This window comes from Vicugna pacos, chromosome 13 (assembly GCF_048564905.1).
Source record: "Vicugna pacos chromosome 13, VicPac4, whole genome shotgun sequence".
Classification (NCBI taxonomy): Eukaryota; Metazoa; Chordata; class Mammalia; order Artiodactyla; family Camelidae; genus Vicugna; species Vicugna pacos.
In genome coordinates, this window is record NC_132999.1 from 61,893,176 (window position 1) to 61,912,768 (window position 19,593).

A 19,593-nucleotide genomic window follows, 5' to 3' on the forward strand; every position below is an offset into this window, starting at 1 on the left:
CCACATGTCAGGAGATGTGACTCTTCTTTTGATTTTTTTTTTTTTTTTAGCCATTTAAAAATGTGGAAGCCATTAGTTCTCAGGCTGTACAAGAACAGGTGGGCCAGATTTGGCTTGCAGACCATAGTTTGCCAACCCCCCAAGGAGTGTATGTGGATAGATCTGGCTTCTTCCAGGACTTTAGATAAATATAGCGAATTCCTGTGGTGTTTTGTAAACTTCTTCCAGAATTACCTCGAGCTTTCCATGTCTTTTCGGCGGTGGCTTTCCAATCTGAAACGTGCTTGCTGGACAAAGCGGAAAGCAAGCTAATGGGCGGTTGGGTAGATGGTGGAACCATTACACTTTTGGCTAAGTCAGGCGGCTTGATCCTGCGATTGTTTCTTCTTCTGCTTTGCATACTTCCCCCTCTTCTTTCCATCTCATTTCATTGATCGAGGGGAATGATTTTAAGCAATTTAGACTCAAAGTTAAAACAAGTGAATATGTGAGATCTGTATCTCTGGTTATTCAATGTGCTTTCTTACATTTGCTTAAAATTAATATATTTGAATATTTATCAGACTATTTAGATTTGTGGAGTCATTTTATACTATTTTAGCATTTTTAGAAGAACCAGTTGTCTCAGATAATTCCAGCTGGACCTAGGTGAGTTTACTTTAACTAGGTTCACAATCAAGTATCTTCCGGAAATTTGTGTGATTGTATAGGTCACTACCTGTTTCCTGGCCACCAAAGAGCTGGAGTGCTGGAGCAGCCATTCCTTACCTTCTTTTCACTGTGCGTGGGACTAGAACCCATTTTGATTAGTTTTCCCTCCTGTGTTATTTCTTTAAAGTGACCATAGAGTCATTTTATAAAGCAGTCATCTTAAATTTGATCTTACAAACTTCAAACAGAGCCTCTCTTATGTGACTTGACACGTGGCTGTTTTTCAGAGACACCAGATGACAGTGGTCACATAGTCACTGAACGATCTGGCCTGGCGGCTGCTCAGTTAAGTACCTGTGGGTGTGCTGACAGTTGCCTGCATCTGGAGCTCACCTGCGCGGTTCTCACTGTTGCTTGGGAACCTCGCTGGTTCTCCGTGGCACAGTGCTCCCTGCACGGTCATCTCTGGTGAAAGCAGGCTTGAATAGCAGTGCCCCCGGGAGTCTCTGTTTATTCCTTTTCTCTTCACTAAAGCTAGATTACTTTTAAAGTATGGGGTGGGAGATTAGACTTTTATTTTTCTTATAACTTTCCTTCACCATTTATCCAAAGAAAGGGTTTTTTTTCCTCCACAGATATAAAGTAGTATTGCCAAAAATAAATTCAGTTTTGAAAGAGGACAAATAAAATAGTCCATAGGCACATGAAAGAGGATCAAGTGAATGTAATGAAAATAACATGGAGGACAAAGAAAGAAAGAAACAGACTAATGGTGCTTAGGGCTTAGCCCCGTTCTTCTCGGAGATCAAAGTGCTCCATTGTGTGGACTCCCTGGGCTCACGGCAGCTCTGCGAGGGCCCTTGCCATTCCATTCACTCAGGAGGAAACTGATGTGTAACTTTCTCTTTCAAGCTGGTGGTAGGGTTGGGTTGTAAAGGAGAGAGAGCTTGGTCCTTTAGCCATCCCGAATCAGAAGGAAAACAAAGTCCTTGGCAGCCTCTCTGTGTAGATTGAGATTGTAGCATGTCCCTACCCAGGGTACGTTCACTCCCAGAAGAGGCAGTGTAGAATCCGTGCTGAGGTCCAGCAGTACCGCTCTGCCGCTGTTTGCATTCTTGCCTTGGCTGTCTCTCATTCCTACCTTTCAAGGTAAGTTTCTACAGCTGTTCATTTTCTTTTCTTCGTTAACATTTATCAATAACCATATAGCAATACTAAGTTAGTTATCTTGAGTAGAGTCTTTCTGAGTTCTCCTTATTCCTAGAGAAGTATTTTTGGTTGACACTGGTATAACAGAAAAGGCTCCAGATTGAAATCAGAAGACGCCAGTTTGACTCCTGGCTCTGCCACATTGTTTTATGACCAAGGTCAAGTTTGTTAACTTTTGTGCCATCTTTTTGACAGACTTTTAAAAAGTCACATGACTAAGTGACAGAACCCTGAACTGGCTCTATACCAGTAAGATAAGGGGCGTGAGGAAGCCTCTTGCAGAGTATCTCACACTCAGGAGCATGAGTGGTGCTTATGCTCATTGAAGTGGAATTGGATTCTTAAAGGCATAAAAGGAGGAAATGAAAAAGTGAAATTAAGTATAATTACGTGTTGAGTTATTGGTGGTACAGTTACTCAGCATCTGTTTGTTTCTCGGTGGCCTCTGGGTTGGGCTGACTGTGCACTCAGATTGCTTTAGGCACGGGGAGTGGGGGTTGTTTAGCACAGGGAGCCATTCCAGATGCTCTGGGAATGAGCAGACTGGCTTTGTTAAGCTAAATAAAAATTGTAGCTTGCATTTGTTTGCTATGTTAGTTTTTTCATCCTAAGGATCACATTTCATTGATGATCAATGATCTGGAGAGAGTGCTTTGTGACTGACTGTGAACACATGACCTGGGCATCATTTTCAGGTTTGCTGTGCACTTGTAACAGTGAATTCTCAAGTATTGATTGTGGAGGGCCGGCAGGAGATCATAACTGTCTCGTCAGCTTGAGGGCTGTTTTCCAACCTTATAATTATCTGCTTCCTATTGGGGAAAAAAAATATCCTAAGGTAGGTCAGGTCATTAAGCTATCATCGTACCTAGGAATTCATATTAATAGGAGTATGTTGTAGAGTGAATCTTCTGGAAGCCCAGGGGCCAAGAAACCCTCAACTAGGTCTGTAGGGCTTCTAATTGCCCTCTTTCCATCCCGAATCAGTTTCTCTCTTTACTTGGTAATGGCGCTAGAATCATGTATGTATAGTGATTGAAACAGATGAATTACATCTTTGTGCAGTTCCCCCGCCATTCCTTAGAATTCACAAAGTTCCTGTAGCTCCTGCAAGTTCCCTGGGGGTTGTCAGGAAGCCTCGGAGCTCTTAGTTGTGCAGCTTTCATTATCCTGGCTTTAATCTACAGTTCCTTTTATATATGAAATAAGTTTGACCTGTAGCATTTGTATTGTTTTGTCTATACATGTGTATTACTTGATTAGACACCATAACTTGTCACTTATTTATTTATCCACTCATCATTTGAGACATTATTGAGCTGCTAGTATTGGAAGGGCTCTGTAGGTGCTGGGAACACCTGAGGAGCATTCTCTCTGCCCTTGACTATGTCACAGTCTTTTAGAAATTCTTTTATTTGGAGCTACTTTTGGAAACATAGGAAAGTTGTTAAGTACTGAGTTTCCACATATCCCTCTCCCACCCAACCTTTGTTGGTGGTGGCATCTTACGTAACTACAATGCAGTTATCAGAACCAAGAAATAGCATGAGAGCAGCAGCATTGAACTGAAGACCCTGTTTGAATTTCATGGACACCTTCCTTCATTGGTCTGCTAGAAACGAAATACCATGGACTTTGGTGGCTTATAAACGACAAAAATTTCTTAGGGCTTTGGAGCCAGAAAGTCCAAGATCAGGGTGGCAGCATATTTGAGTTCTGGTGAGGGCCCTCTTCGTGGTGCAGACTGCTGGCTTCTCCGTGTGTCCTCACATGGCCTGAGCAGAGAGGATACTGCCAGCTCAGCACCACCAGATTCCTCCCTCACCCCCTTATCTGTGACTTCTCTCCTCAGTCCTGAAAAACTCAATTCTTACTGTTCAAAATACATTTGCTTATTTTTATTCAGTTCTGCAATACATGTAACTTAGTTTCAGAAATTGTAACCCATGTGCCTGTGAGAAGCACATTCACTGACTACATTGTCTTTAGTCATACATGGTATGCAGGCAAGATCGTGTTTTCCTAGCTCCTTAAGTGTGCTTGTGTTATTCATTTGTTAGACTTTGCATTCCATTTTTGGTTCCTCTTGGTTGATTTGGACTGTTTGTTTACTTTGTGGGTAAGGGAGGATTATGGGCTGTTGCTGTGGTTCTGAGGGTCAGAGCTGTAACAACGCTGCAGTCCTCACCCTGCTGCCGTGTTCCCGGCCCCCACTTCTTTCCCCCTCCTTCCAACCTTCCTGCTGTAGATGACTGATCACTTTACTTCTTAGTTTATCCTCCTTGCATTTTCTTTTCACAAATGAGCAAATACATATCTGTTTTCTTATAACTTCTTTTCTTTTGTGAAGGGTAGCATACTATCAACACTCTTGCGCTATGCTTTTTCTGTGGAGCAGCATGTTCTGGAAAGTGCTCCTTGTCAGTTCATAGAGCTCATTCTCCTTCACAGCTGCGTAAACTCCGTTGCATGGATGCACCTTGGTTTACTCACCTGCTCTCTGGTGTATGGGCATTTAGGCTGTTTCTAAGGTGTTTCAATTATGAATGATGCTGTGGTGAATATCAGCAATTGTATTGCCCTTCCCAGGGAACATTCTGGCATCGTTCTTGGTCGTCACAATGATGTGTGCGCGGGTGCTGTGGGTGGAGGCCTGCCATGCTCCTACATGCAAGACAGCACCGCCAGCAGAGGATTGCTCGGTGTGAGATGTCAGGAGTACTGAGACTGAGGACCCTGTCTTAACACGTACCTGATTTCCCATGCCTGTGTTTAGAGCTGTGGGTTGGTGGGGTTTCTATATGTTTCATCTATCAATTACTCAAGTTTATGGGTAAACTTAAATTTGAGTAATGAGAATAATGAAGAATCACTTTCCTTTAGTAATGAACACTGACGGAAATAACCTACTTCACGTAGCGCTGAATAGTGTACGGAGTTCCGTGGATTTCTTATTTGATCTTAATATGTTTATGAGATAGGCATAATAGGTTTATGTATACCTATTTAACTGACAGGGGCATAGCTGTTTCTTGTAGGCTTCAGGACTAAACTGTTTCAGACAGATGGGCGGTTAGTTGCAGGGTGAGTGCACTGTCCATCTAGGCAAGTTATCTTGCCTGCTTTTTCTTTCCCAGAAGCTCATTTTAGTTCCAGTTAAATACAAGAGGGACAGGTCCTGGGCCTGGGAAGTTGATACCTAATCCACATTTTCCTTTAATTGTATCTTGTTACTGACAAAACAGTGTGCCCAATAGAGCTTTCCATGATGATAAAAATGTTATATAAATCTGTGCTGTTTGATATAGTGGCCACTAGCTACATGTGGCTATTTATATTTACATCAATTAAGTTAAATAAAATTTAAAGTTCCGCTCCCTTCAGTTGTACCAGCCACATTTCAAGCGCTCACTGACCCTGCATTACGTCTGACCAGTAGTGCCCAAGGGGCTTCGAGAAATCAGTAGTATTTCTGTTTAATTTTAAAAATGGAAATTGAGCTCATCTTACCTTCTGCCCACGCCTGAGGCTTTGGTCACAGATGACTTAAGCCCTGCGGGAAGGGAGGACGTTGCTTTTTAATTTGGTAGGAAATGAACGAATGTCCATCACCATGTTGACACCCCTTAGTTTCTTTCACTGACGCCTTAGCCATGAGCTGGTGTGCATGTTGTTAACGTGCCGACTCCTGGAGTCTTTGTGGGAAAGGACTGCCTGTTCAGCAGTGGGAGGTCACACCCCTGGAAGCATCCTGCCTGTGCTGTGCTGTGCCTTTGATCCTCCAGGTCCATCTACTCTGATCGCAGCTTTGGGCTTCCCCTTGCCAGCTACCTTCTGTGACTGCTGAGGGAGTTGAAATTCTTAAAACCTCCCTGCTTTCTTGGGAACTCTCTCACCTCTCCTGTGTGTGTGTGTGTGTGTGTGTAGTGGGAAGGTAGGCCCTACTGTGTGGGATGATGTTTCTGACATTTACGTTTGGTGCGTGGAAACACTGCTTAAGGAGTTCTGTGGTGGTGTAGAGTTTTCAGCTGTACTGTGGATTAGCTTTTTTGTTAGTAGATGAACCTGAAGGCCTTATTTCTCTTTACTGCAATATTTCCATGGGAAACTGTTCCAACTTACAGTCGTTTAATGTTACCTGAAAATTTGGGAAGAGTGTGTTTGTAGTCAGTATCTTTTTTTTTTTTGTATTCTTTAATTGGAGGTACTGGTGATTGAACTCAGGGCCTCGTACATGCTAATAAGCATGTGTTCTTTCTTGGGGGGAGCTATTATCCCCCTCCCCGGGAAAGGTGTGTTTTTATGTAAAACCCATCTATATGTTTAAAAAGTTAAAATTTCTCTAGGTTTTAATCTCTAAGACAGTTTATTTCTTGCATGCTTATGGAGAAGAAAAGTATTTAACAGTTATTCATTCTACTTACAAGGTAGCAGGAAGAAAAGGTCCATTTTGTTTTGATGATTTACAAAAGTGGATTTTTTTGGGTAAAGTAATATAACTGAGGTTTAAAATTTTCCCATCATTTCTAATTTCATATTCTTTCATCACAGTCCTGCCCTCAATTTATCTTTGGTTTAATTAATTTTATTCTAAGACTAAAATGCTGAGCTAAAAGCAGTTAGGTTGTAGGCTGTAAAGTTGTAGGTCGTTGAAGCAGTCATGGAACAAAAAATACTATGTTGGACATTTTCTTGCTTTGGGGGGAACACCCGTTGTTTTGACTAGGTAATTACAGTCAGTAGCTCTCTGTGTGTTCGCAGACTGCGTGCTCATGGGCTTAGGTGCGTCTCCCGCCGCCCCTCCTCTTCTGGAGTATTTTGGTTTGCAAAGCAGTTGAGGGTATCGCTAACATTTTTTTTGTCTGTTTATTTTCAGAGGGAAGTGTAACATCTCCCATTTTTCTGACATATTTGCTGCTAGAGAGTTTAAAGCCCGAGTGGATTCATTTTTCTACATATTAGGCTACAATCCTGAGACGAGGTAAGTGAGACACTTGGGCCCCCTCAGCGAGAACTTCTGCTTTTCTCGTGTATGTGTCTGTGTGCGTGCACTTCTGGGCAGGTACTGTTAAGATGAGAGAAAAGACACGAAGTCCTTTAGTAGGCCCCTTTGGAAGATGTTATAACTGGTGTCTACAGCAGCTTATTGTTTGCTCTTTTTTGTTGTTGTTAAGAAAAGGAAAACTAAGAAAATTTGGGTTTAGAGAGGGCAAGATTAAGACATATATTTTATTGATCTGTGTTTTGAACTTACTTATCATGAATTGGCACACTATTACCCTCATGCACATTCAGTCCAGACTTCCATGATACCTTATTGAAAAGGCCATTATAGAAAGTTTATTGATTAGTAATTTGTTCACTTAATAAAATCCCAGAAACACTCACTGAAATATCTCTGGTAAGACTACTGGTGTGAGATGGACGCATCCAGTTCTCAACCATCTTGGTAAGATCTGTGTGACAGGTGGAATCATTATTTTTTTAAATGAAAAGCAATAGAGTCAAAAAAATTTAACAAAAGACTTTTTTATGTCTGTAATAGACTGTAGTTAGTCCTTAGAACTTCTGTAAGAGTACATGCATTCATGCCTATCCTGTATTAATCATGCAACTACAGGTAAGGATTTTAAAAAAACAAAGTATTATTTAGGTGATCAAGAAGTCTCTGCTCAGAACAGTCAAGACAATCTACACATACAAGGATTTAGAAAGAGAGAAAAGATGCTCAGCTCAAGGAAGTTAGTGGAAAAACTCAAGTATAATTGCGAGATGAGTAGTTTCAGGGAAAACATCTCCCTGGAGGATACTGAGAAATTATATGTAAAATTTGGAATATTGCTGTTCAGGCAGTCAAGTTGGGGTCAATAAAAGGCGGCACATTCTCTGTCATGGCTGTAAGAGGCTGCATACAGCTCTTGTGGGGTGTGTACACTAGTGACTTTCTCCGTATATACACTGGACAGCAACTATTGGGTCATAGCATAACGGTCACCTTTTTTGCTTACTTTTTTTCTGTAGAAAACAGTGGATTTGAGCTCTTTTCATTTCAAAGCATGCCCTATTCTAATGGCAGAGAGGCTGATCGGTGATAATATTTCAAAAGCATATTATATTAGGAAATGTTTATTTTATGTATCCTGTCATTAACTGCTTGGTCATAGCTTCCTGCTGCCCAACTGAAGTGTGAAACACTTGAACTTGGATGTCTGTCTAGATACACAGTAGTCCATTACTCCACTGATGCCATGTGTATTTCACTATCTGATAGGTAGTTGCCATATTGCACAAGTTAGGCTGTATTAGAGAATTGACCCAATAGCTTTTGTGTTTTAAATGTGTAGCTCTTGGGTTCATAACAGCTAATCAAATTTATTTTTCATTAGGTTTGGTTATGCACCTGTTTTTGCCAATTGCTTATTTAAAGTGATACGTAGCTGTGTAAGCTAGAAACTCACACATGTTCTTAGCTCATTTTTTATTGTCTGTTGCTGGCAGTCATTCAGGGTGATACTCCCATCAGTTTTGTCTTAAAATGTGGGTTAGATATGCAGTGGAAGGTTTTATTTATCTCGCCTGAAAAAGCAACACAAATGTGCGCCTGTGGCAGTGTGCTTATAGGATCTGCATCCTGAGTCTCCCTTTAGTGCTTTGACCTTCCTGTTCCCGCTGGCTCATGTCTATGCCTGTGCTCCCCATGTCCAGCTTGTGCTGAATATGGTGTAAGTCCTTAAAGGTTGTTGGATGAGTTGAAGTGAGCAGATATTTGAATGTCTACTTACAGATCATAAGTCTGTGGCAGTCTCAAACTTCTCACAAAGTCAGTGTGAAAACTTGCAGCAGGGGAGCCAGCATGGCTTAACAGCGCGAGCTCACTGCTTCACCCTCAACGTCCATTTCTACCTTTGAGGTTCCCACAGCTGCTCAAATTACCAAAAGTGTGTGTGAGATTTAACAGAGTATAGAAAACTGTGTTTTCTCCACCTGGCTTATGCACAGCCCAATCCCTAGAGTGCTCAGGGTGCACTCCCTCAGAGAATTCACCTCTGTTTCTGTCTTTGCTTCGGTTTTGTGAGGGACGGGGCTGTGTGGTGAGCTGGTTTCTGGTGTAGGTCTCCCTCGTTTGGATGAGCGAGACCAGCATGCAGTTGTGGCTGCGTGGTGCTGTGTGCTCATTCCTGGTGCCCTGAATTGTTTGGGGAGGCAATGTCAGTGTTCTGACAGCCCTGTGAAGTAGTGCCTGGATCAGTGGGACCCCTGGAAGTTAGGGTGGTGATTCTGTGACTCCAAACTTGATGACTTCTCCTCGCCTTAAGTAGTGTGAGAACTCTGGGTGAGCAGTCAAAGCTGAAGTTCAGGATGGAATTGTGTATTTCGCACAGCGAATTTTCTGATAGTAGTAAAAAATTGATTTATGTTGTTTGCCATAATTTATTTAGCATCTTAAGCCGCACTGAAAATTTGTTTTTCCCCCCTAAGTTTGTCATAGATCCTTTTTAAACCCCAATGTTTAGCTACCTTTCCCCCTAACCTAGTTATTATATTTCTGAATATTATATCTTATCAGGGGCCTGGTTGTCCAGAGCATTTTGGTTTTGATAGTATTGCCTTATTGAACACATGCTTGATAGTGGGAAACAGACTTTTCTGTATTCTTTGGTTCATTGCCTTTAAATTTGGCAAGGGTGGACTTCTTGTAATTGGCTAGAATTGATTTGGTATTATAAGGTATACATTTATATTTCATTAATTATTTTTTTCTACTCAGAGTACTATTAATATAATAAAGCGTCCACTATAATATAGATTCATAATCTTTTATTTTCAATTCTGAAATCTGAAAGCTTTGAGGATCAAAAACTCTTTATGCTAACTTGGGTGCTGAAACTCATTTGACCCTGAGGTCAAACTTGACCTGAACTGGTGTGTGGCTTTTTAATTCTTTATTCAGTTCACTTGATGCGAATTTGCACAACTTCCACTACAGAAGTACCAGTATGACAGAACAGAGGTTATTCCTCAGACACTGCTGGGGCCTTGCATAGTATGTGGTGTAGTCACTGCAGTGCCTTTCTGAATCCACAAATTCTGAATTCTGAAAAATCCTCTGATCCTAAGGACCTTTGCTAAGGGATTGTGACACTGCATTCTTGGTAAGTCGTGACATTTAAGGAACAAAACTTGGGCAAAAAATGTGGGAGTAGATGTTTCTAGCTTCAGGTAGGATGAGAGGCTGGCAAATGAGAGAGAACTTTGAACCTTTGGTATTGGCGTTGCTTTTGGAGTTTGTTTTGACATTTCTGCCCTCAGGGAGTGTTCCCTTTTGCTCAGTAGATAAGAGGCACTCCAAATTTACTTCTGCAGTCAGCATTCCCTGAAACATAATGTCATTATATTCTCATTTTGTTCGGAGCGTCTGATCCAAAATCTGGTTAGAAACTTAAAGTCAATGAATTTCAGCTCAGAGGTCCTAATACATAAAGTCAGTTAGACCTTATATATATTTGACCAAAACCACCAGCATCCTTGGTTAAACTAAAGTAGGTTGGTCCTAGCTTACAAAAAGGGATGAGTGTAGGGACCTTGTTACATCCAGCCTTTTACTCTCCTTAGTTGTTTTTTTATTTGTCTGGTACCTCATGGCCATTAATTTGAGGGCTTGATCCTTTTGTTAAGACCAACAACCTGGAAAGATCTCTCCTCCTCTTCCTCGGACCCAGGCAACCTGGATTCCAGTTCTGTGCTCCCACTTCATTTCTGTCCATGGGTGAAGCTTGTATTTCCCAGACTCTGTTTCCACTTCAATAAAATGAGGCTAACGAAAGCTACCCATTGGGTAGGTTTTGTAAACTCATTTTTTTGGTTGCTTCTTCGGAATTGCAAAAATAATTATAGATTTTCCTTTGAAGAAAAAGTTGAAAAATATCAAAGTTTTTTTTTTTTTTTTGAACCCTGTAAAATGTTAAATCCAAAAGCAGAACATGAACTGCTTCCTAAGATGTCTGGATTCTACTGTAGACCCGTCTGGTTGATTGTGCTAACGTGGAAGTTTGAGCACTGGAGATTCTTGACTTTGTTTGGAGTATTAATTATAAAATTCTTTGAAAATATACAACTGCTCAAAATGTAGGGTAAATTTTTCACTGACCATAATGAAACTGACCCAATAATTATAAAAAACAAGTGATATTGATGTGAAATAATACATGTCTCCAGTCAATATTTTATTGAAAATTTGAGAACCAAAATTGAAAAAAATATTTATTGAGAAAGAGGTTTGGGCATTTTATAGCAAACAGGCCTGTCGTCTGTATAGCATGGAGGGTTTTTTTTGAAATTCTGTTGTTCGTTCTTTCACCTCAGCAAGTTCAGCCTATTGGCCAGTGCCTTTGTTATTGTACTTTGAGCTTTTCTGAATCTGTGCCTTTCATTTCTTAGAAAAGTTCTGCTTACCTTTTGCCTCAGGCCAGTGAGTTCGGAGGGGAAGGAAGTGATGGCGAATGGAGTCCCAGTAAGAACAAAAGATGGCATAGTGGCCTTTTGAGAGGAGGTGCCTTTCTTGGTTTATTTATTTAATTTTTTTTTAGCAGAGATACTGGAGAGTGAACCCAAGACCTCATGGATGCTGAGTACATACTCTGCCAGTGAGCTATACCCTCCCCACGAGATGTCTTTACTTTTAAATAATTAAGCATGAATTTTCCCAGGAACCAGTCTGTTTCCCCTTGCTAAGTAAGAGTTTCTTAGGTCCCTAAAGTTCATTCAGGGATAGTGAAGAGAATGTATTATTTAAAATGTAGCATTCTGTGTATCGGTGTCACTGAGCCGTCCCGCTCTCTAATACTGGCTTATGCAAGTGCCAGAGGTCTCTTCAGAGGCTTGGTCTGCAGCATGAAACGTGATTATGTTCTTGGTTCTTGGCTTCTTGAATGTGAGTCTTCTCTTGGTAATACCTGCTCTTCTGTCTAACCCAGGAGAGGACGTCCCCGGTCATGGGATCACCTGTAACCTCCTGTGCCCTCTCTGCTTTTCTTCTTCCAAGAAAAGGAGGGCTTTTTAAAAAACAATATTGAGGTTTAGGCATTACTATTATTATACTTAGTAGCAATCATAAACTGAGGCCCTTGCAAGGATTTATATTTAATCTCTCCCATGACCGTGGCAATGTTATGTTACTAATAATAGCTATAGTTAGTGAGGACTGTGCACCTGGCACTGCTCTGAGTGTTTAACTTTCATGATTCATGTTATTTTATTTTGTTTTGAAAAATATCAACCTTACAGAACAGTCGCAAGCACAGTAGAAGACCTTTGCTTAACTGAACTGTTTGAAAGTATGTTGTCAGCAAGAGGCTGTATTATTGTATATTTCCTATGAATAAAAACATTCTCTTACCTAGCCACAATGCAGCCCTCAAAATCAGAAAATTCACAAGGGAATATTAGTGCTCTGGAATGTTCAGACCCCATTCAAGTTTTATAGCAAAGGGAACCCAGTTCAGCATTATGGATTTAGTTGTCATATCTGTTTAGGCTCCTTCAATCTGAAAGTCTCTTAGTCTTACCTTCACTTCATGACCTTGGTACTTTGGAAGATTATAAGCTAATTATTTTGTAGACTTTCCCTCAGTTTGTATTTATTTTGTTTATCATTAGATTTAGGTCATGTATCTTTGACGGGGACAATACAAAAGTCATGTGTTCTTTTTATACATCCTATCAAGTGCTACACAATTCTAGTTTGTCCCATTGCTGGTAATGTTCATTTTGATTTGTTGAATAAGGTGGTGTCTGCCAGTCTTTGGAATTGTACAAGTTCTCTGTTTCCTTTTATAGTTGATGACTGCTTTGTAGGAGTTGCTTTGAGACCATGCAGATATCCTCTTCCTCATCAAACTTTGAATTATTCATTCATCTATATCAGGATGGGTTGATGGCTGCTTGTTTTATTCAGTCGTTTATAGTCTGTTACTATCATTCATCTGGGTCAGATTGTCCCAGATTTTGGAGAATGCTATTTAGGAACCCAGATCTGGTGTTAGGTATGTGTGTTACTTTGTATCCCTGCTCTCAGGCTTGGGGAATGGAGGGAGGGAGACAATGCGCACTTTTAGCTTGTATTTCATTGTGTGTGTGTGTGTATGTATGTATGTATCCATGAGTTCATACCAGATTTTCTAATTCTAATCCAATATCACAAGTTTCCTGCTAGTTTTTTCCCTTTTTCTTTGTGATTCTCATCTTTAACAGTGGAAAAGAATCTGTAAAAAAGAATATATACGTATCTGAATCACTTTGCTCTAACCTGAAACTAACACAACATTGCAAATAAACTTAACTTAAATCAAGTTTTTAAAATTACTTAGAAAATTATTTTTTAAAAATGTGGAAAACCGTATCTCATTGTCTGTAATATTTTTACTTAGAATTTTTGTTGCAGCTCTGCTCTCTCCCACACATGGGTGGGTTTTGACATCTTGAGCTGTATTTTTAGTAGGTTTATCATATGATACTCCTTAGTGTTACCTCTAGGAATCACATTTTGTAATGTCATCTGTCAAGGTGTGTGGGAGAACAGCTGCTACTACCATGTAGTGGGTGCTGACTTTGCACTAGATCGTTTAATTTTTTAAATATGTTTTTGTTTTGTTTTTTAGGTTTTTTTGGTGGGGGAGTTGATTAGGTTTATTTATTCATTTTTTCATGGAGGTACTGGGGATCGAACCCAGGACCTCGTGCGTGCTAGGCATGTTACTACTCACTTTTCCACTGAGCTGTACCCACCCCCTAAATTGTTTAATTTTTAAATTACCGTAAGAGCTCAGTGAAGCTGGTATTATCTTTATTTTATAAATGAGGAAATTGATACTATGTTAAACAGCTACCTAAGACACACAGTTAGTAAGCAGGAAACCCCCAAACCTATTTTACTCAAAACCATGTGCTCTTAATTTCTGTGATTTCATCACAGATTGGGTCACTTACAAGTGAATTTTCTTGTGGCTGAGCTGGCAAATAACTTTTAGTTTTTCTAATGAAGAAAAAAGTATGTGTTCACTGGAGAATAACTTGACAAACACAGAAGTTAAAGAAGCAAACTGATAGAATATGTAATTCCATAACCTATATTTGAGTTTTTCCTTAAATATACATCTATGTGCATATGTATAGGTATATGTGTATGTATTAAGATTGTAATCAAAATATTCTTTATATATAATGTACATACCATACATTCCTCTATTCATTCATCTTCTATTATGAACAGAGTACCATGTCATTAAACATTTTACAAAAATATTTTAATGAGCACCTTGTATAGGCCATCATATGGATGTCCCATAATTCATCTATTCTCATATTGTTGAACACTTACAGCTTTTCCAGTACTTAAATAATATGGTCAGATAACACTGTGACCATCCTTTTTCAACATAAATATTTATACTTCACCTGGAAAGTGGCACTCTGGATCCCCTTTATCTCAGTTAATTTGGAGTTCTAAATTTATTTCTGTTTTAGTGAAGCCACCTTTTCTACTCATCACAGTTCGTGGCAGTTGTATCGCTTTCAGGTACAAGAAGCTAGAGCTGGGTATAAATATTTTCTTGTTGCTTTTGCTCTGCCATCACATCTGAACTCTCAGAGCATTTCCCTGAGGTGGCACGTGTTGGAGACAGTTGAGCACACAAGTACATCTGGAGACACAGCCTAGTGAATATAAAAGAACTTTAATAAGACCCCAAAAATCAGATTTGTTAATTCCAAAAAAGGTTTTGCCAGTAAATATCTACAAATGTTGAATAAAATACAGCATAATAAATGCAGAGCTGAGCTTGCAAGAATGAGGAGAACTGAGAAGTTCAGCAGCCTGTAGTGAGAAGGTCGAGTCATCGTCTGTCTCCTTCACGCAGGATCTTTGGTTTTAACACCCACCAGGTACAGGAGATGAGGTCTTGATTTCAAGTGTTTCGGGAGTTGGAGCTGAGAGCCTGTACGAAGTTAGGATCAACAAAGGTCTGTCCTTTTGGTGGAAGGTGGAACTAGGGTGAACTACCTCTGGAACTGGAGGGAAGTGACAGGGAAACCTTTTTGGCTTTGGGACTTTAGATCAAAAACAGTAGAGGAGGAATAGAAGGAGAATTTCCCTTACAGTTCATAACTTTGGGCCTTGCCGCCATGAGTGTTGGGGCTTGAATTTACACTCTTGAAAAATACGAGAACTCCAGGATGAGAAGATAATGTAAAAAGTGGTCTTGTACCAGTGAGCTGCCCTGGACACCTGACAGAAACACACGTACAATTATGGAGAAGGACACACCCTCATTCAGAACCTGCAGGGTATCTGCAGATGCAGATCTTTGAATGCTGAGCTCACTGTCAGAAATTCCAAAATGTTGGAAGAAACTATGTGCCTTCAACTTGAGTCAGATAAAACAGATAATGAGATACACATCTGAGAACTTAAGTGCCAGAGCTGTCATAAAGAGACTATGTAACAGACTTTAAGTAGAATTTTTATTTCTCTCTCAATAAGCCAAGTTTGAAAGGAGGCAATCCTAGGCTGGTATGAGGCCCTGCAGACATCAGAGACCCACCCTCTACTGTCCCTAACTTCAGCTCTTGTGCCCAAGGTGGTGATGGAATGGTGGCCCTGACATCCAAATTTAAGGCTAGAAGAAAGAGGAAGTGGGTAAAAATGCATGCCTTCTCCCTTTAAAGGCCATTTTCGTCATTTGTACAGGACACTCTCTTTCTTCTCATTAGATGAAAAAAAAAATTAGACTCACACTTTATAGGTGAATTCTACCAGTGTTCCAGAGAACAGAGAAAGATGGTGTACGTTCCCCAAGTTATTTTATTAGTAAAACCTTTATATCAAAACCAGATAAAAAAGTAAAATTTATAGGTTAGTCTTACTTATGAACATGCATGTAAAATGTTTAACTAAAATATTAGAAAGTGGAATCTGCAAAGCATGAAAAATAGGCTTGTCCAAGTTAGTCGGGTTTATAGAATACAAGGATGGTTTAATAATGATCTGTTACTGTATTTTATAAATTTTTGAACATATTGAAGAAGAAAAAATATACAGTCATCTTGATGGAAGAAAACACTTGATAATATTCAACACCCATTCAGTACTAGGTGGGGGGAAACTCTTAACAAGTTAACTGTATAATGAAACTTCCTTATTCTGGCAGAATACTTACCAGACACCTACAGCAAGGACCATACTTAAGGGCCGTGTTGGAAGTGTTTTCTCTAAAATCAGAAAGAATAGAAGGATTCCCATGATCGTGAAGACATGAAAAAGAAAATACACGAGAATCAAGAGTGATGAAATGAAACTTTATTAAGATGGTGCAATAGTTTTTAGCATAGAAAATCTGAGAAAACATGTGAACAGATAGTTAGAACTGACAGATAAGTCAGCCTGCTTGCTGGCTGTAAGACCGTTAGATGTAAAAACTCAGCTGCATTTCCACATAGCAGGGACAATCACAAAATAAAATTTAAATGAACTGTTTCTGAAACCTTCCCTTCTCTTGAAGGGAAAGTAGTACTAATAGAAGTCAGAAAGGGTATCTTCTTTCCAGCAAGTGTTTTTTTCTCTAGAGTTTCCTGAATGTTACTTTTCTTTGCTATTTTTGCTTTACAGTTTCTTATTGTAAATACATTTTTCTATTTTTGGTAAGTAGAAAAAACTTTAAAATTAAATCTAGGAAGTGTCCGTGTTACAGCTGTTACTTTACCTTTGATGAACAGATTTTCTGCTCACTAAAAATTAAGTACTAGAATGGACAGAGTGATTGTTCAGTCAGTTTTTGTATAATATTAACTTTTAATTTTAGAAAAAATATTAATATATGCATTTCACCTGCTCAGCCCCAACTCCCCTTTGTTTAGAAGTGCTAATCCTTCCCCTGTTCTCTCTGGGTTAGGGGTTAATTGGAGGCGAGAGGGGGTCTAAGATCCAGGGACAGTGGGGAGGTGCTGGGATCACAGGACTTCTGGGGAGACCCAGCAGCGGGCCTCAGAAGGAAGCACTGGGGGGCCCGTGTGCAAAGTGCGGGCATTCCCCTGCAGGCAGCACGACAGGCGAGGGAAGCAGGAATGAGGTCTGGGCAGGTTGTCAGCAGTAAGGAAGCATCTAGTGTTCAAGACCAGTGGAGAAGGCAAGGCCTAGGTCCTCGAGGCCTGTCAGCACTCAGTAGGTTCCAGGTGTCCTCAGTGTAAGACAAGACGTCAGTGGAAACAGGGCCTGTTTCTAGAATTGGAATGTATGGTTAAAAGTGCACATTGGCTTAATTACCAAACCACCAGTTTCCAGGGCTCCCTCATTTCCTCTGATGAGGAGAACTGAGCCCATATTCTGAGGCTGGATTGAACTTCAGCTGGGTCTTCAGTGGATTTAGTTTGGGGATTAGAGTGCTGTGGAAGCAGGTAGCGAGGCAGGCCACTCACTGCCACTGGTGTGTCCACTCTCCAGATTCTGTGAGGAGTGAGGGCTGAAGGCTGCTATCAAGTATTTTTTGTTTTATATAGTTAAAAATTTTCAGTGTGTAATTTTATATTCATAACTAAGAGTTAAAGTTTAGCACGTAGAACTCATGTATCTTTCACCCAGTTCACTAGTTGTTAACATTTTCCAGTATTTGCTGTATTATTTTATTTGTATTGATTTTACTTTATGTGAGTGTTACCTTTTGAACTTTACTACAGATTTGCTGATCATCTGTGTTTTGCCGTGATGTTCTCTGTGTTTGCCATCCTTGATTAATCATTCTCTCCATAGTATTTTCCTTTCCTGAACCATTTGAGAATGAAATGCAGACGTCAAGTTGCTTTCCCCTTAATTATTTAAATGTCCAAGAACAAAGACATTCTCTTACATAACCTATGGGATAGTTATCAAAATCAGGAAAGTTAATGTTGCTATAATACCATATAGTCTAATACAGTCCACATTCAAATTTTGCCAGTTTTTCTAACACTGACCTTCATAGTAATTTTTCCCCTATGGTCATGCATTGGTGTTTAGTTGTTGTATCTCTTTAATATCCTTTGTTTTCATAACATGTTTCCTAGCCTTTTGTTTGTTTGTTTGTTTTGTTGTATATTAACATTTTTGAAGAGTAGAAGCCAGTTTTGCCAAAATTCTTCGATTTGTTGTGTTGATACTCCTCACGATTAGATTATCTTATGTAATCCTTCTAGGTGTAAACTATGTGTAAGTGCTACTGTGCCGTTCTCAGTGTATCCAGTTATGTATATTTTTGAGGTACAAAACGAGAGACTTGTGTGGCTTCAGTGAAGAGTATTTTGAGCTTAGCATCTGTTGAGAGAGTTGATGCACCCCAGCAAAGGGCGTGATGAGTTAAGGTTCAGCAGGAGAACAGAGTTCTCCCTCAGATGTGCAGGCTGCTCCTAGTGAAGAGCTGTCTCCAGAGAGGAGCTTGTTGGAGGAGGGCGTGGCTTCTTCACATGGAAGATTGTGAAAGAGAGGAGGCCTCGAGAGTGAGCCCTGGGGTATGCTGCCTGAGGGGTCATGGGAGGAGGAGAGCCTGTCCAAGTGGTATGGAAAGGACAGCTGTGGGCTGACAGTGTCAAGAAAGGCAATGAAGAGGGTGTTGACATGGGCAGGGTTCACTACTGGGATCCAGTATCCCAGAGATGCGGCCGTAGGATGTTGGTAACTTGCCCGTAGTGTCGCTCAGGGCATTTTGTGGGACCAAGATAATAGTCCACATTTCTTGACTTGCCATCACAAGAACTGTTTGTATCCTGTGTTCCATGGAACAGCTCCCGTGGTTTTTCAGAGTAATGATGAATTTTTAAAATTATTATTTTATGCTGATTTTTCCAAGTAAGTAATTTACATGTGAAAGGGTTTGCTTATTTTTTTAAAGCACTTTTGAAGGAAACATTTTGGTGGTCATATTTATGCTGTTTGGCTGCTAGGTTCCAATTCAGCTGCTCTTGTTTTTAGAAAGTCTTTGTCTCTAGACTGTTTCTAGTCAAATTTCTAGGGACATGATGTCTCAGATAGCAATAGGTAAGGTGGTCGTCCAGTGTGTAGACACTTGCTTCATGTGCGGGGTCAAAAGTAAAACTTTGACCAAACTGTGTTTGGCATTTCTTGTGTAAATTACATTTTCAGCAAGATGAAAATTTTATTATTTAATCATAGTCTCAATTTAGTTTATTTGAGAGCATAACCAGGGACACTGAGGAAGGGAGATGGGTTCTGTGTTTAGGAATCTTGAGGACACTGAATCTTCTTTTAATAAGCAGGTTTAATTTCTTCACACTCCATTACATTTGTGGAAACAGAGTTGGTACTGCCCCTTCCTACCCTCTCTTGTCCTTTATAAAATTTTGAGAGTTTCATGGTATTCCTTTTGTTTTTACATTATAGCTAAGTAATCATATATAGAATCATTTCTTAGTTTGCAAATGGAAACTAAGCCGACATCCACATGCAGAACTAGGATTTCTTACATGGCTGACAGCCCAGTTTGCCTATTGTTGGAGGTAGAGGTTGGGGAAGAGGGCACAAAATGTGTTTTTAAGGATTTTTAACAGAAAATGTTCTGGCTGGTGCTGTGGGCAGTATGAAAACTTCGTGGTGCTCAGTGTGACCAGGATGGTGTGGTCTTCCTTATGTGGCTTTAGAAGTCTTTTCTGATTAAATTTGAAATGAACTTAGCTTCCATGGGCAGCGTCACA

General features: G+C 40.0%; 1 protein-coding gene across 4 annotated transcripts in view; it reads left to right on the forward strand.

Moving 5' to 3' along the window:
• Positions 1-19,593, forward strand: part of RERE (arginine-glutamic acid dipeptide repeats) — a 366,213-nt gene that overhangs the window by 214,067 nt on the left and 132,553 nt on the right. For all 4 annotated transcript variants that reach the window (XM_072975465.1, XM_072975468.1, XM_072975466.1 and 1 more), the window contains one exon: positions 6,737-6,841. In XM_072975465.1, coding sequence (XP_072831566.1) covers positions 6,737-6,841 — 105 coding nt within the window. The remainder of the gene's footprint in view (positions 1-6,736; positions 6,842-19,593) is intronic.